This window comes from Pleurodeles waltl, chromosome 10 (genome assembly GCF_031143425.1).
Source record: "Pleurodeles waltl isolate 20211129_DDA chromosome 10, aPleWal1.hap1.20221129, whole genome shotgun sequence".
In the NCBI taxonomy this organism is placed as follows: domain Eukaryota; kingdom Metazoa; phylum Chordata; class Amphibia; order Caudata; family Salamandridae; genus Pleurodeles; species Pleurodeles waltl.
In genome coordinates, this window is record NC_090449.1 from 8,280,751 (window position 1) to 8,306,024 (window position 25,274).

Below are 25,274 nucleotides of genomic sequence, written 5' to 3' on the forward strand. Positions count from 1 at the left end.
ACACCAAGCACAACCGGCAGTCGGCCATCTGTTTTGAAACTGCCTACCCTAAATACTTTATCTGATTGGACCAAAAGAAGCAAAAGATTTGAACAGTCAATTTTCTTTAGAAGACGTTTCAGCAATTTTAAAAATACTTTTTGTAGGAAGTTGGCTCTGTATGCACTATTTCAAAGCAAGGAATAGTATGCACAGAGTCCAAGGGTTCCCCTTAGAGGTAAGATAGTGGCAAAAAGAGATAATACTAATGCTATATTTTGTGGTGGTGTGGTGGAGCAGTAGGCTTATCAAAGGAGTAGTGTTAAGCATTTGTTGTACATACACAAGCAATAAATGAGAAACCCACACTCAGACAATTCCGGGCCAATAGGTTTTTGTATAGAAAATCTCTAGTTTATTTTAAGAACCACAGGTTCAAGATTTACATGTAATACGTCAAATGAAAGGTATTTTAGGTAGGTACTTCAGGAACTTTGAATTAGCAAAATAGCATATACAGTTTTCACATAAATCACATATAGCTATTTTAAAACTAGACAGTGCAATTTTCAACAGTTCCTGGGGGAGTAAGAGTTTGTTAGTTTTTGCAGGTAAGTAAACCACCTACGGGGTTCAAGTTTGGGTCCAAGGTAACCCACCGTTGGGGGTTCAGAGCAACCCCAAAGTTACCACACCAGCAGCTCAGGGCCGGTCAGGTGCAGAGGTCAAAGTGGTGCACAAAACACATAGGCTTCAATGGAGAAGGGGGTGCCCCAGTTCCAGTCTGCCAGCAGGTAAGTACCTACGTCTTCGGAGGGCAGACCAGGGGGGTTTTGTAGGGCACCGGGGGGGACACAAGTCTACGCAGAAAGTACACCCTCAGCGGCACCGGGGCGGCCGGGTGCAGTGTGCAAACAAGCGTCAGGTTTCTAATAGAAAGCAATGGGAGACCAAGGGGTCTCTTCAGCGATGCAGGCAGGCGGGGAGGGGGCTCCGCGGGGTAGCCACCACCTGGGCAAGGGAGAGGGACACCTGGTGGTCGCTCCTGCACTGGAGGTCGGATCCTTCAGGTCCTGGGGGCTGCGGGTGCAGAGTCTTTACCAGGCGTCGGGTCTTTGAAGCAGGCAGTCGCGGTCAGGGGGAGCCTCAGGATTCCCTCTTCAGGCGTCGCTGTGGGGGGATCGGGGGGGGGTCAACTCTGGCTACTCACGGTCTCGCAGTCGCCGGGGAGTCCTCCCTGAAGTGACTGATCTCCACAAGTCGAGCTAGGGGCGTCGGGTGCAGAGTGCCAAGTCTCACGCTTCCGGCGGGAAACGAGTGTTTCAAAGTTGCTTCTTTGTTGCAAAGTTGCAGTCTTTGGTGAACAGAGCCTCTGTCCTCGGGAGTTCTTGGTCCTCCTAGATGCAGGGCAGTCCTCTGAGGCTTCAGAGGTCGCTGGTCCCTGGGGAGAGCGTCGCTGGAGCAGAGTCTTTAGAAGTGGGGAGACAGGCCGGTAGAGCTGGGGCCAAAGCAGTTGGTGTCTCCATCTTCTCTGCAGGGTTTTTCAGCTTAGCAGTCCTCCTCTTCTTAGGTTGCAGGAATCTGAGTTCCTAGGTTCTGGGGAGCCCTTAAATGGAAAATGTCACTTACCCAGTGTACATCTGTTCATGGCATTAGTCGCTGCAGATTCACATGCTGTGCATAGTCCGCCGTCTGGTGTTGGATCGGAGTGTTACAAGTTGTTTTTCTTCGAAGAAGTCTTTTAGAGTCACAAGACCGAGGGACTCCTACTTTGGTTCCATTGCGCATGGGCGTCGACTCCATGTTAGATTGTTTTCCCCGCAGAGGGTGAGGTAGGAGTTGTGTATGTTAGTAATAGTGCCCATGCAATGGAATGAATAAGTATGTACAAAATGAAGGTTAAAGTAATATATTTACAAATGTACAAATGTTGAAGATTACTTCCAAACAGCTACAGGCTCCCGGGGAGGCGGGTGGGCGCATGTGAATCTGCAGCGACTAATGCCACGAACAGATGTACACCGGGTAAGTGACATTTTCCGTTCGGTGGCATGTGTAGCTGCAGATACACATGCTGTGCATAGACTAGTAAGCAGTTATCTCCCCAAAAGCGGTGGTTCAGCCTGTAGGAGTGGAAGTAGTTTGAAATAAAGTTCTTAGTACAGCTTGACCTACTGAGGCTTGTTGTGCAGATAACACGTCTACACAGTAGTGCTTAGTAAATGTGTGAGGCGTAGACCATGTTGCTGCCTTACATATTTCGTTCATTGGAATATTTCCTAGAAAGGCCATGGTAGCACCTTTCTTTCTGGTTGAGTGTGCCTTTGGTGTAATAGGCAGCTGTCTCTTTGCTTTAAGATAGCAGGTTTGGATGCACCTAACTATCCATCTAGCTATACCTTGTTTTGATATTGGATTTCCTGTATGAGGTTTTTGAAATGCAGTAAATAGTTGTTTTGTTTTCCTAATTAGTTTTGTTCTGTCAATGTAGTACATTAGTGCTCTTTTGATGTCTAATGTATGTAGTGCTCTTTCAGCTATTGAGTCTGGCTGTGGAAAGAACACTGGCAATTCTACTGTTTGATTTAAGTGGAACGTGAGATGACCTTTGGTAAGAATTTTGGGTTGGTTCTTAGAACTACCTTATTTTTGTGTATTTGAATAAATGGTTCTTGTATAGTAAATGCCTGAATTTCACTTACTCTTCTTAGAGATGTAATGGCAATGAGAAATGCAACTTTCCACGTTAAGTATTGCATTTCACAAGAATGCATGGGTTCGAAAGGTGGACCCATGAGCCTTGTCAAGACAATGTTGAGGTTCCATGAAGGAACAGGTGGTGTCCTTGGTGGTATTATTCTCTTTAGGCCCTCTATAAACGCTTTAATGACCGGTATTCTAAATAGGGAAGTTGAATGAGTAATCTGCAGGTAAGCAGATATTGCTGCGAGATGTATTTTTATGGAATTAAAAGCTAGATTTGCTTTTTGTAGATGTAGTAAATATCCTACTACATCTTTTGGAGATGCATGCAATGGTTGGACTTGATTATTATGGCAGTAACAAACAAATCTTTTCCATTTACTTGCATAGCAGTGTCTAGTGAATGGCCTTCTAGCTTGTTTTATGACTGCCATACATTCTTGTGTGAGGTTCAAGTGTCCAAATTCTAGGATTTCAGGAGCCAAATTGCTAGATTCAGCAATGCTGGGTTTGGATGCCTGATCTGTTGTTTGTGTTGTGTTAACAGATCTGGCCTGTTGGGTAGTTTGACATGAGGTACTACTGACAGGTCTAGTAGTGTGGTATACCAAGGTTGTCTTGCCCATGTTGGTGCTATTAGTATGAGTTTGAGTTTGTTTTGACTCCATCTGTTTACTAGATATGGAAGGAGAGGGAGAAAAGCGTACGCAAATATCCCTGACCAATTCATCCATAGAGCATTGCCTTGAGATTGCCGGTGTGGGTACCTGGATGCGAAGTTTTGGCATTTTGCTTTTTCTTTTGTTGCAAATAGATCTATTTGAGGTGTTCCCCAAATTTGGAAGTAAGTGTTCAGGATTTGGGGGTGAATTTCCCATTCGTGGACATGTTGGTGATCCCGAGAGAGATGGTCTGCTAGCTGGTTCTGGATCCCTGGAATAAACTGTGCTATTAAGCGAATGTGGTTGTGAATTGCCCAATGCCATATTTTTTGTGAGAGGAGACGCAACTGTGTCGAGTGTGTTCCCCCCCGTTTGTTTAAATAATACATTGTCGTCATGTTGTCTGTTTTGACAAGAATGGATTTGTGGGTTATCATTGGTTGGAATGCTTTCAACGCTAGAAATACTGCTAACAATTCTAGGTGATTTATACGAAACTTTCTTTGATGTACGTCCCATTGTCCTTGGATGCTGTGTTGATTGGGGGGGGTCTCCCCACCCTGTCATGGAAGCATCTGTTATCACGTATTGTGGCACTGGGTCTTGGAAAGGCCGCCCTTTGTTTAAATTTGTACTGTTCCACCATAGAAGCGAGATGTATGTTTGGCGGTCTATCAACACCAGATCTAGAAAGTGACCCTGTGCATGTGACCATTGTGATGCTAGGCACTGTTGTAAGGGCCGCATGTGCAATCTTGCGTTTGGGACAATGGCTATGCATGAGGACATCATGCCTAGGAGTTTTAAGACAATCTTTGCGTGTATCTTTTGTGTTGGATACATAGCTTGTATCACCTTGTGAAAATTTTGAACCCTTTGTGGACTTGGAGTGGCTACCCCTTTTGTTGTGTTGATTGTCGCTCCTAAGTATTGCTGTGTTTGACACGGCAAAAGGTGTGACTTTGCATAGTTGATGGAGAAACCCAGTTTGAAAAGGGTTTGTATAACAATCTGTGTGGTGTAAACACTTTGTTAGCGAGTTGGTTTTGATTAACCAATCGTCTAGGTACGGGAACACGTGTATTTGCTGCCTCCTGATATGTGCAGCTACTACTGCTAGACATTTTGTAAAGACTCTTGGTGCTATCGTTATTCCGAATGGCAACACTTTGAATTGGTAATGTATTCCTTCGAATACGAACCTTAGGTATTTCCTGTGCGAGGGATGTATCGGTATATGGAAATACGCGTCTTTTAGATCTAACGTTGTCATGTAGTCTTGCTGTTTCAGTAGTGGTATTACGTCTTGTAACGTGACCATGTGAAAGTGGTCTGATTTGATGTAGGTGTTTAGTGTTGAGATCCAATATTGGTCTCAGACTTTTGTCCTTTTTCGGTATTCGAAAGTACAGTGAGTAAACTCCTGTGTTCTTTTGTGTTTTTGGTACTAATTCTATTGCGTCTTTTTGCAGTAATGCTTGAACTTCTAGTCCTAGAAGGTCTATATGCTGTTTGGACATCTTGTGTTTTTTCGGTGGGACGTTTGGAGGGAGTTGGAGAAATTCTATGCAATAACCATGTTGGATAATTGCTAAGACCCAAGTGTCTGTTGTTATCTCCTCCCAAGATTTGTAGAACTGGCTTAGTCTTCCCCCCACTGGTGTTGTGTGAAGGGGTTGAGTGACTTGTGAGTCACTGCTTGTTTTGAGGGGTTTTGGGCCCTTGAAATTTTCCCCGGTTTCTTGGGAATTGGCCCCCTCTGTATTGGCCCCGAAAGCCTCCCCTTTGATACTGTCCCTGGTAGGTAGACGGTGTGGTTTGTGAGGTGCTGGCTTGTGTGGCGTGACCTCGAAACCCTCCTCTGAAAGTAGTTTTGCGAAATGTGCCAAATGTGCCTCTGCCCTGCAGGGAATAGAGTGCGCCCATGGCTTTAGCTGTGTCAGTGTCTCTTTAATTTTTCAATTGCAGTGTCCACTTCTGGTCCAAACAATTGTTGTTCATTGAACGGCTGTAAGGAAATGCCTCCTTGGCATGGTTGCCCCCTGACTTTTTGCCTTTGCTGATGCTATGTTTACAATTGAAAGTGTGCTGAGGCCTGCTAACCAGGCCCCAGCACCAGTGTTCTTTCCCTAACCTCTACTTTTGTATCCACAATTGCAGACCCTGGCATCCAGATAAGTCCCTTGTAACTGGTACTTCTAGTACCAAGGGCCCTGATGCCAAGGAAGGTCTCTAAGGGCTGCAGCATGTCTTATGCCACCCTGGAGACCTCTCACTCAGCACAGACACCCTGCTTGCCAGCTTGTGTGTGCTAGTGAGGACAAAACGAGTAAGTCGACATGGCACTCCACTCAGGGTGCCATGCCAGCCTCTCACTGCCTATGCAGTATAGGTAAGACACCCCTCTAGCAGGCCTTACAGCCCTAAGGCAGGGTGCACTATACCATGGGTGAGGGTACCAGTGCATGAGCATGGTACCCCTACAGTGTCTAAACAAAACCTTAGACATTGTAAGTGCAGGGTAGCCATAAGAGTATATGGTCTGGGAGTCTGTCAAACACGAACTCCACAGCACCATAATGGCTACACTGAAAACTGGGAAGTTTGGTATCAAACTTCTCAGCACAATAAATGCACACTGATGCCAGTGTACATGTTATTGAAAAATACACCACAGAGGGCACCTTAGAGGTGCCCCCTGAAACTTAACCGACTATCTGTGTAGGCTGACTAGTTTTAGCAGCCTGCCACAAACCGAGACATGTTGCTGGCCCCATGGGGAGAGTGCCTTTGTCACTCTGAGGCCAGTAACAAAGCCTGCACTGGGTGGAGATGCTAACACCTCTCCCAGGCAGGAATTGTCACACCTGGCGGTGAGCCTCAAAGGCTCACCTCCTTTGTGCCAACCCAGCAGGACACTCCAGCTAGTGGAGTTGCCCGCCCCCTCCGGCCAGGCCCCACTTTTGGCGGCAAGGCCGGAGAAAATAATGAGAAAAACAAGGAGGAGTCACTGGCCAGTCAGGACAGCCCCTAAGGTGTCCTGAGCTGAAGTGACTCTAACTTTTAGAAATCCTCCATCTTGCAGATGGAGGATTCCCCCAATAGGGTTAGGATTGTGACCCCCCTCCCCTTGGGAGGAGGCACAAAGAGGGTGTACCCACCCTCAGGGCTAGTAGCCATTGGCTACTAACCCCCCAGACCTAAACACGCCCTTAAATTTAGTATTTAAGGGCTACCCTGAACCCTAGAAAATTAGATTCCTGTAACTACAAGAAGAAGGACTGCCTAGCTGAAAACCCCTGCAGCGGAAGACCAGAAGACGACAACTGCCTTGGCTCCAGAAACTCACCGGCCTGTCTCCTGCCTTCCAAAGATCCTGCTCCAGCGACGCCTTCCAAAAGGGACCAGCGACCTCGACATCCTCTGAGGACTGCCCCTGCTTCGAAAAGACAAGAAACTCCCGAGGACAGCGGACCTGCTCCAAGAAAAGCTGCAACTTTGTTTCCAGCAGCTCCAAAGAACCCTGCAAGCTCCCCGCAAGAAGCGTGAGACTTGCAACACTGCACCCGGCGACCCCGACTCGGCTGGTGGCGATCCAACACCTCAGGCAGGACCCCAGGACTACTCTAAGACTGTGAGTACAAAAACCTGTCCCCCCTGAGCCCCCACAGCGCCGCCTGCAGAGGGAATCCCGAGGCTTCCCCTGACCGCGACTCTTTGAACCTAAAGTCCCGACGCCTGGGAGAGACCCTGCACCCGCAGCCCCCAGGACCTGAAGGACCGGACTTTCACTGGAGGAGTGACCCCCAGGAGTCCCTCTCCCTTGACCAAGTGGAGGTTTCCCCGAGGAACCCCCCCCTTGCCTGCCTGCAGCGCTAAAGAGATCCCTAGATCTCCCATTGACTTCCGTTACAAACCCGACGCTTGTTTCTACACTGCACCCGGCCGCCCCCGCGCTGCTGAGGGTGAAATTTCTGTGTGGGCTTGTGTCCCCCCCCGGTGCCCTACAAAACCCCTCTGGTCTGCCCTCCGAAGACGCGGGTACTTACCTGCAAGCAGACCGGAACCGGGGCACCCCCTTCTCTCCATTCTAGCCTATGTGTTTTGGGCACCACTTTGAACTCTGCACCTGACCGGCCCTGAGCTGCTGGTGTGGTGACTTTGGGGTTGCTCTGAACCCCCAACGGTGGGCTACCTTGGACCAAGAACTGAACCCTGTAAGTGTCTTACTTACCTGGTAAAACTAACAAAAACTTACCTCCCCCAGGAACTGTGAAAATTGCACTAAGTGTCCACTTTTAAAACAGCTATTTGTCAATAACTTGTAAAGTATACATGCAATTTTGATGATTTGAAGTTCCTAAAGTACTTACCTGCAATACCTTTCGAATGAGATATTACATGTAGAATTTGAACCTGTGGTTCTTAAAATAAACTAAGAAAAGATATTTTTCTATATAAAAACCTATTGGCTGGATTTGTCTCTGAGTGTGTGTACCTCATTTATTGTCTATGTGTATGTACAACAAATGCTTAACACTACTCCTTGGATAAGCCTACTGCTCGACCACACTACCACAAAATAGAGCATTAGTATTATCTATTTTTACCACTATTTTACCTCTAAGGGGAACCCTTGGACTCTGTGCATGCTATTCCTTACTTTGAAATAGCACATACAGAGCCAACTTCCTACAACGGCATATTGAGCACTGCCTGTTGTATCTCAGGTTTGAAGCCGGATGTGCGCAGCCATGCGTGCCTCCTTATCGTTACAGCAGTAGTTATAGTTCTTGCAGCTGTATCTGCTGCATCCATAGAAGAACGGATTTGGTTGTTGGATATGTTTTGTCCCTCTTCAACCACTTGTTTTGCCCGTTTTTGGAATTCTTTGGGGAGGTGCTCGATGAGATGCTGCATCTCGTCCCAATGGGCTCTGTCATATCGCGCTAGGAGTGCTTGCGAGTTGGCGATGCGCCACTGATTTGCAGCTTGTGCTGCAACCCTTTTCCCAGCTGCATCAAACTTGCGGCTCTCCTTGTCCGGAGGTGGTGCGTCGCCTGATGTGTGCGAGTTGGCTCTTTTACGAGCTGCTCCTACGACAACTGAATCTGGTGTCAGTTGTGATGTCATAAAAGCAGGGTCTGTGGGTGGTGCCTTGTATTTCTTCTCCACCCTTGGGGTTATTGCTCTGCTTTTAACTGGCTCCTTAAAGATTTGTTTAGCGTGCCTTAGCATTCCAGGGAGCATAGGAAGGCTTTGATAATTGCTATGGGTGGAGGACAGGGTGTTAAAAAGGAAGTCATCCTCGATAGGCTCTGAATGTAGCGATACGTTATGAAACTCTGCTGCCCTAGCTACCACCTGAGCATACGCTGTACTGTCCTCAGGTGGTGAGGGCTTAGTGGGGTACGAGTCAGGGCTATTGTCCGATACTGGGGCGTCAGAGATCCCATGCGTCCTGGTCATCTTGGCTCATGGTGGTATGAGCTGGTGATTGTGACGGAGTCTGTGCCCGTGATATAGGAGTTGCTGGTGGTGGAGTTACCTTCTTCACCACTTTTACTTGTGGTGTTGTTTCTTGTTGTTGGAAATCTAGTTTCCTTTTTCTTCTGATTGGGGGAAGGGTGCTGATCTTCCCTGTACCACTTTGTATAAAGATCCGCTTTTGCGTGTGATCTACAGCTGTTGTTTGTAATTCCTCCTCAAACCTGTGTTTTTGAAGTTGGGAGGACAGTGATTGTTCCTCTGAGTAGGAACTGGCTTTCGGTTCGGTTGCTGGGCGTTTTGGCACCGAAACCGTGTCTTTTGTTGTTTTCGGCTCCGAAGAGATTTTCCTCTTTTTCGGTGTCGTACCTTCTTGGCGTCGACCATCTTCGGTGCCGTTATCCCTGTGCCGAGCAGCTTCGGTGCCGCTGTCTCAGTGTCGACCCTTTTCTGCGGCAGTATCTCGGTCCCGAGATTGCTGCGTGCCTGTGTCTCGACCTGAGTCGGACGATCTCGGCACCAGCTCGCCCTTTTTCGGTGCCGATGGGCGGTCACCTACTTTATGGGTTGAGCCATGGCCTGTCGGCAGTGGCATCCCCGGGGCTTTGTCTGTTTTTCTGTGTGATGCTTGTTTCAACGTCTTACTCACGGTTTCTTCGACGTCGAATTCTTCGGAATCGGATTCGTGGATGGAGAATGTTTCTTCTTCTCCCGCTTCCTCGAACCGTCGTTGTCCTGTCGGCGTGGACGCCATCTGCAACCTTCTGGCTCTTCGGTCTTGGAGCGTTTTTCTCGACCGAAACGCTCGACAGGCCTCACACGTTTCTTCTTTGTGCTCGGGTGACAGGCACAAGTTACAGACCAAATGTTGGTCTGTATAGGGATATTTACTGTGGCATTTAGGACAGAATCGGAACGGGGTCCGTTCCATCAGTCTCGATGTTGCACGCGGTCGGGCCGACCAGGCCCCGACGGGGGATCGAAATTACCCCGAAGGGCTACCGGTGCTCTTCAAGATTCGGTGTTGATTCCAATCTAACCTGATACCGAACGAAACAATACCGACGAATTTTCCGTTGATTCCGACTAACTTTCCGACCCGAAACACGGAGCGAAAAGGAACACGTCCGAACCCGATGGCGGAAAAAAAACAATCTAACATGGAGTCGACGCCCATGCACAATGGAACCAAAGTAGGAGGAGTCCCTCGGTCTCGTGACTCGAAAAGACTTCTTTGAAGAAAAACAACTTGTAACACTCCGACCCAACACCTGACGGCGGACTGTGCACAGCATGTGTGTCTGCAGCTACACATGCCACCGAACACTAAATTTTAGGGCGTGTTTAGGTCTGGGGGGTTAGTAGCCAATGGCTACTAGCCCTGGGGGAGGGGTACACCCTCTTTGTGCCTCCTCCCTGAGGGGAGGGGGGCACATTCCTATCCCTATTGGGGGAATTCTCCATCTGCAAGATGGAGGATTTCTAAAAGTCAGAGTCACCTCAGAACACCTTAGGGGCTGTCCTGACTGGCCAGTGACGCCTCCTTGTTTTTCTCATTATCTCCTCCGGCCTTGCCGTCAAAAGTGGGGCCGTGGCCGGAGGGTGCGGGCAACTCCATTAGCTGGTGTGCCCTGGAGTGCTGTAACAAAGGGGGTGAGCCTTTGAGGCTCACCGCCAGGTGTTACAGTTCCTGCAGGGGGAGGTGTGAAGCACCTCCACCCAGTACGGGCTTTGTTACTGGCCACAGAGTGACAAAGGCACTCTCCCCATGTGGCCAGCAACATGTCTCGAGTGTGGCAGGCTGCTAAAACCAGTCGGCCTACATGGATAGTCGGTTATGGTTTCAGGGGGCACCTCTAAGGTGCCCTCTGGGGTGTATGTTACAATAAAATATACACTGGCAGTGTGCATTTATTGTGCGGAGATGTTGGATACCAAACTTCCCAGTTTTCAGTGTAGCCATTATGGTGCTGTGGAGTTCGTGCATGACAGACTCCCAGACCATATACTCTTATGGCTACCCTGCACTTACAATGCCTAAGGTTTTGCTTAGACACTGTAGGGGCATAGTGCTCATACACTTGTGCCCTCACCTATGGTATAGTGCACCCTGCCTAAGGTCTGTAAGAGGGGTGACTTATCTATACCTGTAGGCAGTGTGGGGTTGGCATGGCACCCTGAGGGGAGTGCCATGTCCACTTAGTCTTTTTATCCCCACTAGCACACACAAGCTGGCAAGCAGTGTGTCTGTGCTGAGTGAGGGGTCCCCAGGGTGGCATAAGATATGCTGCAGCCTTTAGAGACCTTCCCTGGCATCAGGGCCCTTGGTAACAGGGGTACCAGTTACAAGGGACTTACCTGGATGCCAGGGTGTGGCAATTGTGTAAGCAAAAGTACAGGTTTAGGGAAATAACACTGGTGGTGGGGCCTGGTTAGCAGGCATCAGCACACTTTCAAATCAAAACATAGCATCAGCAAAGGCAAAAAGTCAGGAGGTAACCATGCCAAGGAGGCATTTCCTTACAGCAGTGGTTCTCAAACATTTTCGACCCACGGCTCCCTTGATCTATTGGCCACTGGCTGCCGCTCCCCATTATGTTACTTTTTGTTGGCGGGTGGGGGATGTAACCCTGGCCTAGGGAGTACATCCATTTTTCTCCCTGAAAAGAATTGGGATGACGCCAATGAAGGTATTGTAATTCTATATATAACTGTAAAAAATAAAAATGTAACAGTTGTTTAATTACAGCATGCATAGGGTTTTTTAGTAAGGGGAAAATATTGGTTGACGGTAACCCTAGTAAAATGGGCAGGTCTCATTTTATGTAGTTATAACATAACTGTTTAAATATTGTGAAATGTAGAATCCCTTTAGTTGTGTTTAACCACCAGAGGGCGCTCAAGGACAAAATTAAAAAATAGCTGCTACAACTGAGTAGTTTTATTTTGTACGAACTGGCCCAAGGGCTATAAATAGTTCAGTGGTTCCCAAACTGTGTGCGGCGCCCCTGGCTAGTTTTGATGGCGCACCAGCGAGCGGCGGCGCACAGATTGGGAACCACTGCCTTACAGACTTGTTACAAGTACTATAAAAAACTGACTCCACTCAGTCCGTCGGGTGAACCCAAACAATGGTTTGGAGAGGCATCTGCATTGTAACTCACTGAAACGTGTTAATTTAGCATTGTCATCGACATTATCCGTTCTCCAACTAGCAGTTCAAGAGGTACCAGCTTCAGAGGCAACAAAGACAATCCAACCTCATACTGAGCAAGATAAGGTCATTTGCGAGAACTTCAGATTTGTGCCTGCACTTAAGATATATTCTTTCTTCCTCATCATTCTCTGAAAGCACAGGTGGATACATACCTTTGCTCACTTTGTAGGTCACTCATTTAATTTGTCTTAGTACCACCTAAGGAGAGCCTCCATGTACCCAGATGGTTATCCCCGTCATTACCTTCCTCACCTGAGGCTGCACATTGCAAGATGTTCCTTGGGCGATGCAGGGACACTGGTGAGACTGATGGTCAGAAGTAGTAAAGGCACAAGAGAGTAGAAATTTTAGACACTGACAATGCCAATGAAACTACTGCTCATGGAAGTGATCCTGCAGTACCTGTTAGTGACTGCAGAAAACGTGTCAAAGGTGCACTAGTCGACAGCAGATGTGACATTGGTAAACACGTATAGAGTATACAAAGGGATCACCTTGGATATGAAAGATCATATGCAGCATCTTCGAAAAGGATTCTGTCAACATTGAAAAGCATGTAACTGAAGTAATGCCATCATTTGATGTTGAAGGATTGAATAGCATTAGCTTTGATAGTGATGGGTTGACTTGCTTGGGCATTTGAGGGCTTTGGTTAAGAATGGAATATAGATTACATTTGTCAATTTTATGGTCTATAAATTGTCTTTGGATTGTCTCTAAAAAAAAGTTTCTAATTTCTTCTGCAAGGACTGTCAAACCTGGTGCCACTGGCCATTTGGGTCTTTTGCATGCGTTTCACTGGCACATCACTCTCCTTCTGCATGGCCTTAGCTGACAGTGGCTGACCAGCTGCCTTAGTAGAGGGGTCAGATGGGCCTTTAGCTAGCATGGAAAACTTGGCTTTACATTTGAGGCAATTTTAGAAGCCTTTGCCTGTTCAGAGGAGGAAGCTTCTGCTATCTCAGGGGCTTGGCAGAACAAACCTTGTTTTTCAGGATCTTTGTTGATAATGTTTGATAAATGCCACATTTTAAGATGTGACCAGAACGTAGGTAAAGAAATTTGGAAAGAGGGTCATCCAGGCAGATGGAAAAGCTACTTACCTGTAATTCTAGCTCTCTTCCAGGAGAACTCTCAATCATAAGCACTTCAGAACATTGAAGAAAGCTGAATGTACTTGTCTGTGTGGGGGTTGGAGGGATGATGGTTATGACTAGGAAGAGGATTACCCTGGAGGAGAACTAGGATCACAGTCCACGTGACTAGATCCCCAGGCAAGTGGACTGCTGTGGTGCTTAAATCTCCCACTAACAGCCAGCTCCATATTGCTGGAGCTCTCAGGGACAGGTCTGGAGCACTCCTGATGCAACTTGGGTAAATCTGGTGCAACACTAGCATACTGTTTTTTTATTCTTTTATGATCCATTTCTTTTTCAATTTGAGACCAACTGTGTGCCTGAATTCTTGCAACTGTCCTTTCTTCCAAACCGAAAAATTAAAGGAGTAAGTTCCAGTTCTTTTTGGTGCATGAGGACCTCCTCTAGTGCCTGCTTTTGGAATAAAGGGTTTACGTCTTCCCAAAGCAGTCCTCACGTTGCTGGTAAAATTTATTTGGTGGGCTAATGGGTGAAGGAGACTTGAAATGGAGAAAATATCCAATCTGAACAATATTCAGGACCTATTTGTCTTTAGCTATTTTGTTTTGGCACTCTTGGAATTGTGTAAATGACTGTCAATACTTCCCCCCCCCACCCTTTTTTTTGGTGGAGGACTGGATCTAGGATGATGCCACTCATCTGTCAAAGCCCTCTTTGCCTTAACCTCTCCAGCTGGCATCTGAGCAACATCTTTGGAGGAAAGCCTGGAGGTGATCTAACTCTCAGAAAATAGCCTTGCTGCCCAATATCCTGCATCAATCCATACCTTGTGATGCTTTGCCTACGGCTGCTCCATGATTCTTCCCTTCACAAGCGTAGCATACACACATGGGCAAGGGGGGAGTCACTGCTCACCTCCTGTATTGACCACACTATCAACACTAATTGCTAGAGATCGCCATTCAATACACAGAGTCTCCCAGTTCACTTGTGAGCTTCAATGCCACCTAAAAATCCTAGGTTTCCTCTGACATACTATATTGTTTTCAGTAACTTCGGATAAATACAAGTGCAAGAAACAAGATTAATAAGTAATCCTAATGATAAATAACGTCCTACCAGAAAGGGAGAGAGCAGAGGTGTGTGTGTGTAGAGGCTGACCTGCGTTACGTGGTGGTACTCAAGTGGATAGAGGGACATTGATACACAAGAATCAAAACAGCAGCATTCTACATAGGGAAGAACTCCTGCGTTGCCTACCGGCCACTTCTCACCACTTGAAGGAGGCAGAAGTAGAAGTCTATTTGGGTGCTAAGAGCTCAGTGCAAATTTTTGTACAGGTACTCTTTCTGACAGTTTGCAGTCGAACAGGGCCTACACACCATGTAACATGTGTTACCGTTTGCCCAATTATTTTACACACCAGATGCTGCATTAATGCTCTCAAAGTTTTTTTTTTTTTTTATATATACATTTTTGCACAACATGACATTTATATTTGGTTTTCTTTTGCCAACACTAACTAAATGGCCTTTGAGCATAGTTTATCCCCGTTGATGTCCTTTACCACATGTTAACAGTGCTTGATGTACTAGTTGTGGACAGTACATTAAAGTAATCAAACAAACCCCAGAGGCCAGGACTAATGGAGCAGCAGCTTTGGGTGAACTAGGTTGTCCCAAGCCCAGAAGCCTCTATTTTTAGGTTCCTGGATGTCACCAGCAGTTCAGGCACCTTGATCAAGTCTCTTCTCCTTTAAAAGCAAAAACTAAAAGCTGATAACTGGTATAATGTACACTCCACTGAACAGTTACACCTTTTCATTTCATCTTAATTAATATTCCCTTTAACATCAGCCTTCGGCACAAAGCCTCATCAGATACAAATCTAGCACAGCAGAAAGAGACAGGCGTTACCTAGTATTGAAATTGCGTGCAGCCTTGCCTGGACAGCCTGCAACCTTTTCTTGTGAATGGAAAAGCCATGAGCCAGTCGTATGTGGGTAAATAGTAGCATCTGTACGGAATAAGAGATAAAAAGGTTTGTGAGTAACAACTGCGAACAAGATCAACAGATATTTTGAATGAGAGATTTCCAAACAGTTAGTTTCCTCCTTCTGCTCAGCTCCAGAGACGGCACCTTCCATTTCTCTTCATAGATTCTATTTTTAACTGCTCAACTTACCAGTGAATAAAAATAATTGTCATCTTTGTAGTTAAAATTGTGACTGGGTATTAACGTTAAGTCATTTATGGTGTCTTGCTGTATTAGTTTCTAAATGGAACCACTTTCTGGAATAAGCCTTAAGTGCTAGTCTTCGCTACCTGAAGAGTCAAGTGTCCAAAGAGTACGTTTTTTAATTTAAGGGCAACAGCATTTGTGGACCTAAGAGAAAAATGTTATAAATGACAGCACCTAGACAGGATCCTACCAAGTAACCACTGACTGCCACAGGACACCTAGAAAAGGCCTCAGTCCTGATGGAGATGAAAAATAAAAATAAACAGATCAATCAGGTGCGACTATGTTGAAATGTCCACAATTTTAGTCTTTACAATATGAAATGTTTTAAAAGACTGAAAGTGTGTTTATAAAAATTCCATTATGGAGCTTCAGAATCTATAACCGGCTTTGTCGTCTTAGGAAAATGGCAACTAGCATTCTTCCCACAAGGTGGAAGAATTAACTCAGCAGGAACCGCTCTCCCACTGGCGTCCGGAATCACTGCTACTACAACTGGGCCTAATATTCTAAAAGCGGTTAGAAGCTAGCCAAAAAGGCATCAGCAAAAAGTGCCGGCATTACTGCCTCTGACGTTATCCACCACTGACAGATTTAAGTAGAATGTCTTGTTAGCCAAATATAACATTTAGGGCAAGGGTTGGGCTGATGGCAAAGAGGGGGCTGATGGCAAAGAGGGGACAAATGTCACATCGTTAAGTGCTGGTATGGATTATAAACAGGCCTACCAACGTATACATTCATGTAACTCAAAGTCCTTGACCAATAGGGGAAGATCCCTTTATGTGATGAGAGCTTTAGTCGAACAGGAGCTTGCCTGCTCTCAAGCCATTATTCAGAGCAGGACCAGGTTGGATAACAAAATCAGGCTCTGCAAAAATGGTCAAACCAGCCCCCACACTGCAGGAGGACACGATTAGAATGGGCACTGTTTGGGACGCATCAGCCCATCTTCCTCTAAGACGACTGCAACCTATGGGGCAGATACTAGAAATAGGCAACAGCCAGTCAGGCCAAATTAAGAGGAGTTCTGTTTTTTGTTTTCTTAAGCTCTGGAGCAGTTTCCAGTAAGCAATACAGAGTACATTACTACATGTGCACCTCTTTTCCATTGGATCCTTTTCTTTTGAATAAACGTTAGTAAAAAAACGCATTGCTGGGTAGGATTTGGCTCAAAAAGGTTCATTAAGTATGAAAGCATTGCTCTCAGTTCAACCACTTTATTGGGTCAATCGACCATAAAAGCACAATAAAATCACTATGAAAACAAGATTAAAAACATCTTAATAAAAGCATGACACAATCAAAATACAATTACTATGGCCACCTATTGAGAAAGATACACAAGTGGAATATCAAGGCCAGTAGAAAAACACTTTTAAAGTTGAGCTCTCACAGGGGGTGCTTCAGTTTTAAAACACTGGTATTACTCAAGTTACACAGCATATTTCCTTCTCAGTTTCAGTGCTTGTGTAATAAAGTTCTGGATTGAACAGCAAATCAATGGAGACTCAAGATGCTGAAGGAAAAGCAAGCCCTACTGGTGATTATTAAAAGATCGTCAGCTAAGAATGGGACAAAGAAACCATAACCTAAAAGAATATAAGGTGCAGAAAAAAGCAAAAAGTGCTTGGTTGCCTAGTGCGGCCTCCTATCACAAGAACACCACAGTAATGTTGGGAACCAAGAACCCGGAACAGGAAAGGCCACCAAAAAAATAAATCTTGTTCCCCCAGAGTTGTGTAAGAAAATCTATGCTACAGGGCCTTTACCCATTTCAGATAAGGCTCTATACCCCTGGATGTGAACAGTGGCACACATGTAATTGGACCATTACTTTCATAGACCTAGCTTCCGCCTTATATGCAAAATACTTTTCTTTTACCAGGATCTTACAAAGAGGGGCATCATATTCGGGTCTCCAAAATAGTCAGTGAACCCAAGTCATGGAAAGTATTTTTGATATACTTAAGCCAAGAAACTGCTATCATGTTACTCTGCACGATGAACGAGTTACTTACCTTCGGGAGCGACTTTTCTGGTGGATACATTAGCTACCTGTGGATTCCTCACCTAATGAATACTCCCATTGCGCCAGCATTCAACGGAAATCTTCTTCCTAGCTTCTGCACGTCGACGAGGACGTCACATTTGCCCACGCGACGCCGTCTGACGTCATACAGGCAATAAGAGGTCCTCGCCGACGTGCCGACGTCAGTACCAACATTTTTTACGTGCCTGAGAACAATAATCCATTGAGATGAGACAATAGCAATATTTCACGACATCGTAAACAATACATCATTGTGAGAAGATAGACTACTAATTTAATATATATATTTTTTTAAACAAGTAAATATATAAACTAAATATAGATACATACATATATAGATACATACATATATAGATACATACATATATAGATACATACATATATATACACACACATACATAATATATACCAATCCTCAAAGCCAAGAGGAGCACACTCAAGAATTACTTGGTTAGACCAAACAGGCAACGGGGAGGCAGGTGGGACCGTGAGGAATACACAGGTAGCTAATGTATCCACCAGAAAAGTCGCTACCGAAGGCAAGTAACTCGTTCTTCTGATGGATACAACTACCTGTGGATTCCTCACCTAATGAATAGAGTCCCAAAGCAGTACCGCGCCCGGTGGTGGGTGCCTGTATGGTCAAACCCCAAGAAATCCTGCAGCACTGACCGTGCAAAATGACCATCCCTTCTGACCTCAGAGTCCAAACAGTAATGTTTCGCAAAAGTGTGAAGGGACAACCAAGTTGCAGCCTTGCAGATGTCGACCACAGGAACACCCCTGGCCAAGGCCGAAGTGGCCGACTTAGCTCTGGTGGATGAGCTCTAATACCATCAGGAGGATCCTTCTTTGCCAAAGAGTAACACATTTTAATGCAAAGAACAACCCACCTGGAGAGTGTTGTCTTGTGGACTGCCTTTCCTCTCCTCTTTCCCACGTATCCGATGAAAAGCTGATCCTCCAGCCTGAAATCCTTCGTCCTGTCTATGTAAAAGCTTAACGCCCTCTTTGGGTCCAAGCGGCGTAGTCTCTTCTTCCTTTGAAGGATGAGGCGGAGGATAAAATGTGGACAGAGTAATTGTCTGGGCCAAATGAAAGGGTGAAACAACCTTCGGAAGGAAAGCAGCCTTGGTCCTCAACACCACTTTATCCCCGTAAAAAGTTGTATAAGGGGGTTTTACCGACAAAGCCTGCAACTCACGCACTCTCCTTGCAGATGTTATAGCAACCAGGAAAACTGTTTTAAGAACTAACAATCTTAAGGGGCAAGAATGCATAGGCTCAAAGGGGGACCCCATAAGGAAAGTTAGGCCAAGGACAAATCCCACTGAGGCATAACGAAAGGATTTGGAGGAAATTTATTCGTAAGGCCCTTCAAGAATCTAAGTACTATAGGAGATTTAAATAACGAAGGCTGGTCTGGAAGGCAAATAAAGGCTGACAAAGCAGACAAGTAACCCTTAACAGTAGCCACTGCACAACCCCTGTGTGCTAAAGACAAAGCAAAAGATAAAACATCTGACAAATGAGCACGTAAGGGATCAATCTGTCTCTCTCCACACCAAACCACAAATCTAGACCACCTATTAGCGTAGATAGATTTAGTGGAGTGTCGCCTGGCCGCTAAGATAACATCCACTACATCAGGCGGGAGAGAAAAGGAACTCAGGTTGCCCCGCTCAATCTCCAGGCATGAAGGTGTAGACTCTGGAGGTTGGGGTGTAAAACCTACCATTGCGACTGCGAGAGGAGGTCTGCCCTGAGAGGGAGACGGAGCGGAGGGCACAGTGAGAGTTGGAGAAGGTCGGAATACCACAACCTCCTTGGCCAATCCGGAGCAATTAAGATTACTTGGGCCCGGTCTTGGCGAATTTTCCTCAACACTCGAGGAATCAAAGGTATGGTGGGAAACGAATAAAGCAACTGGTCGCACCAGGTTCTCTGAAACACATCCCCCAACGCTCCTTGCACCGGATACTGGAGGCTGCAGAATAACGGTGTAAGGAAATGCCTCCTTGGCATGGTTGCCCCCTGACTTTTTGCCTTTGCTGATGCTATGTTTACAATTGAAAGTGTGCTGAGGCCTGCTAACCAGGCCCCAGCACCAGTGTTCTTTCCCTAACCTGTACTTTTGTATCCACAATTGGCACACCCTGGCATCCAGATAAGTCCCTTGTAACTGGTACTTCTAGTACCAAGGGCCCTGATGCCAAGGAAGGTCTCTAAGGGCTGCAGCATGTCTTATGCCACCCTGGAGACCTCTCACTCAGCACAGACACACTGCTTGCCAGCTTGTGTGTGCTAGTGAGAACAAAACGAGTAAGTCGACATGGCACTCCCCTCAGGGTGCCATGCCAGCCTCTCACTGCCTATGCAAGTATACGTCAGTCACCCCTCTAGCAGGCCTTACAGCCCTAAGGCAGGGTGCACTATACCATAGGTGAGGGTACCAGTGCATGAGCATGGTACCCCTACAGTGTCTAAACAAAACCTTAGACATTGTAAGTGCAGGGTAGCCATAAGAGTATATGGTCTGGGAGTTTGTCAAACACGAACTCCACAACACCATAATGGCTACACTGAAAACTGGGAAGTTTGGTATCAAACTTCTCAGCACAATAAATGCACACTGATGCCAGTGTACATTTTATTGCAAAATACACCCCAGAGGGCACCTTAGAGGTGCCCCCTGAAACTTAACCGACTGTCTGTGTAGGCTGACTAGTTCCAGCAGCCTGCCACACTAGAGACAGGTTGCTGGCCCCATGGGGAGAGTGCCTTTGTCACTCTGAGGCCAGTAACAAAGCCTGCACTGGGTGGAGATGCTAACACCTCCCCCAGGCAGGAGCTGTAACACCTGGCGGTGAGCCTCAAAGGCTCACCCCTTTGTCACAGCCCAGCAGGGCACTCCAGCTTAGTGGAGTTGCCCGCCCCCTCCGGCCACGGCCCCCACTTTTGGCGGCAAGGCTGGAGGGAACAAAGAAAGCAACAAGGAGGAGTCACTGGCCAGTCAGGACAGCCCCTAAGGTGTCCTGAGCTGAGGTGACTAACTTTTAGAAATCCTCCATCTTGCAGATGGAGGATTCCCCCAATAGGGTTAGGATTGTGACCCCCTCCCCTTGGGAGGAGGCACAAAGAGGGTGTACCCACCCTCAGGGCTAGTAGCCATTGGCTACTAACCCCCCAGACCTAAACACGCCCTTAAATTTAGTATTTAAGGGCTACCCTGAACCCTAGAAAATTAGATTCCTGCAACAACAAGAAGAAGGACTGCCTAGCTGAAAACCCCTGCAGAGGAAGACCAGAAGACAACAACTGCCTTGGCTCCAGAAACTCACCGGCCTGTCTCCTGCCTTCCAAAGAACTCTGCTCCAGCGACGCCTTCCAAAGGGACCAGCGACCTCTGAATCCTCTGAGGACTGCCCTGCTTCGACGACGACAAGAAACTCCAGAGGACAGCGGACCTGCTCCAAAAAGACTGCAACTTTGTTTCAAGAAGCAGCTTTAAAGAACCCTGCAACTCCCCGCAAGAAGCGTGAGACTTGCAACACTGCACCCGGCGACCCCGACTCGGCTGGTGGAGAACCAACACCTCAGGGAGGACCCCCGGACTACTCTACGACTGTGAGTACCAAAACCTGTCCCCCCTGAGCCCCCACAGCGCCGCCTGCAGAGGGAATCCCGAGGCTTCCCCTGACCGCGACTATCTGAAACCTAAGTCCCGACGCCTGGAAAAGACCCTGCACCCGCAGCCCCCAGGACCTGAAGGACCGGACTTTCACTGCAGAAGTGACCCCCAGGAGTCCCTCTCCCTTGCCCAAGTGGAGGTTTCCCCGAGGAAGCCCCCCCTTGCCTGCAAGCAGCGCTGAAGAGATCCCTTGATCTCTCATTGACTTCCATTGCGAACCCGACGCTTGTTCTAACACTGCACCCGGCCGCCCCCGCGCCGCTGAGGGTGAAATTTCTGTGTGGGCTTGTGTCCCCCCCGGTGCCCTACAAAACCCCCCTGGTCTGCCCTCCGAAGACGCGGGTACTTACCTGCAAGCAGACCGGAACCGGGGCACCCCCTTCTCTCCATTATAGCCTATGCGTTTTGTGCACCACTTTGAACTCTGCACCTGACCGGCCCTGAGCTGCTGGTGTGGTAACTTTGGGGTTGCTCTGAACCCCCAACGGTGGGCTACCTTGGACCAAGAACTGAACCCTGTAAGTGTCTTACTTACCTGGTAAAACTAACAAAAACTTACCTCCCCCAGGAACTGTGAAAATTGCACTAAGTGTCCACTTTTGAAATAGCTATTTGTGAATACCTTGAAAAGTATACATGCAATTGAAATGATTCAAAGTTCCTAATGTACTTACCTGCAATACCTTTCAAACAAGATATTACATGTTAAATTTGAACCTGTGGTTCTTAAAATAAACTAAGAAAAGATATTTTTCTATAACAAAACCTATTGGCTGGATTTGTCTGAGTGTGTGTACCTCATTTATTGTCTATGTGTATGTACAACAAATGCTTAACACTACTCCTTTGATAAGCCTACTGCTCGACCACACTACCACAAAATAGAGCATTAGTATTATCTATTTTTACCACTATTTTACCTCTAAGGGGAACCCTTGGACTCTGTGCATGCTATTCCTTACTTTGAAATAGCACATACAGAGCCAACTTCCTACAAACGGGCAGTGAGAGTTCTCCCGGGTGGCAAACAGATCTATCCGAGGAAACCCCCACAACTGGAAGATTAGACGGACTTGATCTGGATGGAGACGCCACTCGTGGTCGGCCGAGAAATGGCGACAGACTGTCCGCACGTACATTCAAGACTCCGGCCAGATGATTTGCTACCAAGCAAATCTGATGGTCCTTTGCCCAGGACCATAGCCGAAGAGCTTCTCTGCAGAGAAGGTACGACCCCACTCCTCCCTGTTTGTTTATATACCACATCGTGGTAGTATTGTCCGTCAGGACCTGAACCGACTGACCGCGAAGGAATGGGAGAAGGCCTTGAGAGCCAGACGTACAGCCTGTAACTCTAACAGACTGATATGAAACATCTGTTCCTCTGGAGACCAAAGCCCTTTGATCTCCAGGTCCCCCAGATGAGCTACCCACCCTAGAGTGGAAGCATCCGTTATGACCGTGGTCACTGGTGGAGGCTGCATGAACGGCCTTCCCCGGGAAAGATTGTCGTCTACAATCCACCACTTCAAATCTGTGGCAGCATCTCTAGAGATCCTGACAGAACCTTCAAGATCTCCTTTGTGTTGAGACCACTGCCTTCGGAGGCACCACTGAAGAGCCCTCATGTGCCAGCGAGCATGCGTGACCAACAGTATGCAGGAGGCAAACAGACCGAGCAGACGTAGGACCTTGAGGACTGGAGTGACCGCTCCACTTTGAAACATTAGAACCAACGCCTGAATGTCTTGAATCCGCTGAGGCAGAGGAAAGGCTTGATTCAATGTTGTATCCAGTACTGCCCCTATGAGGGGGAGGCACTGAGAGGGCTCTAGGTGAGATTTGGGCACGTTCAGCGAAAAGCCCAGGTCGAACAACAACTGGGTTGTCAACTGCAGATGATGCAACACAAGCTCCGGGGACTTGGCTTTGATCAACCAGTCGTCCAGGTAAGGGAATACTGCTATCCCCTTCCTTCTGAGCTCTGCCGCAACCACCGACATCACATTCGTGAAGACTCGAGGTGCTGAAGTAAGACCAAACGGGAGGACTGCAAACTGATAGTGCTGCGACCCTACCACAAACCGGAGATACTTCCTGTGCAACTTGAGTATCGGGATATGAAAATAAGCATCCTGCAAGTCGACAGACACCATCCAATCTCCCTTGTTCAACGCCAAAAGCACCTGAGCTAGGGTCAGCATCTTGAACTTTTCCTGTTTGAGGAACCAATTCAAAATCCTCAGGTCCAGGATTGGTCTCAACCGACCATCCTTCTTGGGAATCAGGAAGTACCTTGAATAACAACCTTGACCCTTTTCCTGCTCTGGAACCAACTCCACTGCGCCCTTTAAAAGGAGGACTTGAACCTCCTTCTCTAACAGGAGGTGTTCTTCTGAACAATAAGATGGGCGGGGCGGGATGGGGGGCGGAAACTCCCGAAAGAGAAGGGTGTAGCCTTTTCTCACAATGCTGGTAACCCAGGCGTCTGATGTGATGACCTCCCACCTGTGAAGAAAATACAGTAACCTTCCCCCTACAGGAGAGGAGTGAGTGGGAATTGGTGGAAGCCTAAGGCTGCTTCCCCTGCTGCACCGCTCCAGAGGAAGAGGCAGAGTGCTGCTGAGAGGCTCCTCTGGTACGGACTCTACCCCTCCCTCTAAAAGATCTATAGGTGAGAGAAGAGGTAGGCTGTTGGAATTTCCCCCGAAAGGAGGGGGAGGATGAGCCACGACCAAATCCTCTAAACCTCCTAAAAAATCTGGAGGAGGCAGAAGAAGTGCCTTGTAATTCTAACGACTCTCCTTAAACCTCTCCAAGGCCGAATCTGTCTTGGCACCAAAGAGCTTGTCTCCATTAAAAGGGAGGTCCAACAGGGTCGACTGCACATCTGATGAAAACCCTGAGTTGCGAAGCCAAGCCTGTCTTCTCGTAACCACAGCCGTGCCCATCGCTCTAGCCACCGAATCAGTTGTATCCAACCCAGATTGGATAACCTGGATTGCAGCAGCTTGAGCGTCTGACACGAGATTCAACAGCCCTTGAGGAACCTCTGTATGCGTAGATGCTATTTCGTCCATCAGAGCATAAATGTACCTCCCTAAAATACATGTAGCATTGGTGGACTTTAATGCCATGCTACATGACGAGAACACTTTCTTGGATTGCATATCCATCTTTTGGGAGTCCCTATCCGATGGCACTGATGGAAAAGACCCAGGCGCAGACCTTGCCGAGCAGGAAGCCTGGACCACCAAGCTTTCAGGCGTAGGGTGTCTGGTAAGAAAGCCAGGGCCAGTCGGTGCAGCCCGATACCTCCTGGCCACAGACCTATTGACAGCCGGCTTCTTCCAGACCTCCAACACAGGTTCCAGCAGCGCCTTGTTAAACGGCAAAAGAGGTTCTGCTGATGTAGAGGCCGGATGCAATACCTCTGTCAGCAGATTCTGCTTCGCCTCAGTCACCGGCAAAGGCAGTTCGCTGCCTTCTTTATCACAGCATGAAAAGTGGCCGCCTCTTCAGTATACTCCCCCGGAGATGACAAGTCCCACTCAGGGGAAGTATCAAGGCCACTAGCGGTGTCCAGTCCATGAAGACCCTCGCCAGAGTCTTCAATTTCTCCTTCCTCCAGGATCTGCTGATACTCTTGTTCTTCCAAGAGACGGAGAGCACGTCTCCTCGAGTGCAGCCTCTCCTCAATCCTCGGCGGCCACATGGTGTCAGCAGATGTCGAAGAACGACGCGTCACTGGCCGAAACACCGAAGCCGCTGGAGTCTAAACTTCCGGAGCCGAAGTCTCTGGAGCCACCGGAGCCGATACTGGCACTGAGCCCACGTTCCCCAGGGGGAGAAAGGGCATGAAGGGTGCTGGTCGCAGCGGAGCCGGAGCACCCAAGTTAAAAGCCAAAGGACCCGAAGGCCCAGTCGGTGCACCACCTGGAGCCATCTGCTGAAAGATGGAAAACATCGCATTTAAAAATGCGGTATTATCGGCTCCAGGGGCCGGAAAAGCCGGATACTGGGGTGCCTGGATCGAAGGCGACACCAATGCCGGCCTCGACGTCTAACATCAGAGAGAACATTTGAGGCTGTGGAACCTCAAATACTTAAGGCGGCTGGCCCGAAGACCCAGGCGAAGTCGGCG

General features: G+C 47.5%; 1 protein-coding gene across 10 annotated transcripts in view; it reads right to left on the bottom strand.

Annotated features, from left to right (window-relative positions):
* The window catches only part of HUWE1 (HECT, UBA and WWE domain containing E3 ubiquitin protein ligase 1), a 1,403,674-nt gene that overhangs the window by 1,177,269 nt on the left and 201,131 nt on the right, over positions 1 to 25,274 (bottom strand). For all 10 annotated transcript variants that reach the window (XM_069209338.1, XM_069209335.1, XM_069209339.1 and 7 more), the window contains one exon: positions 15,062 to 15,161. In XM_069209338.1, coding sequence (XP_069065439.1) covers positions 15,062 to 15,161 — 100 coding nt within the window. The remainder of the gene's footprint in view (positions 1 to 15,061; positions 15,162 to 25,274) is intronic.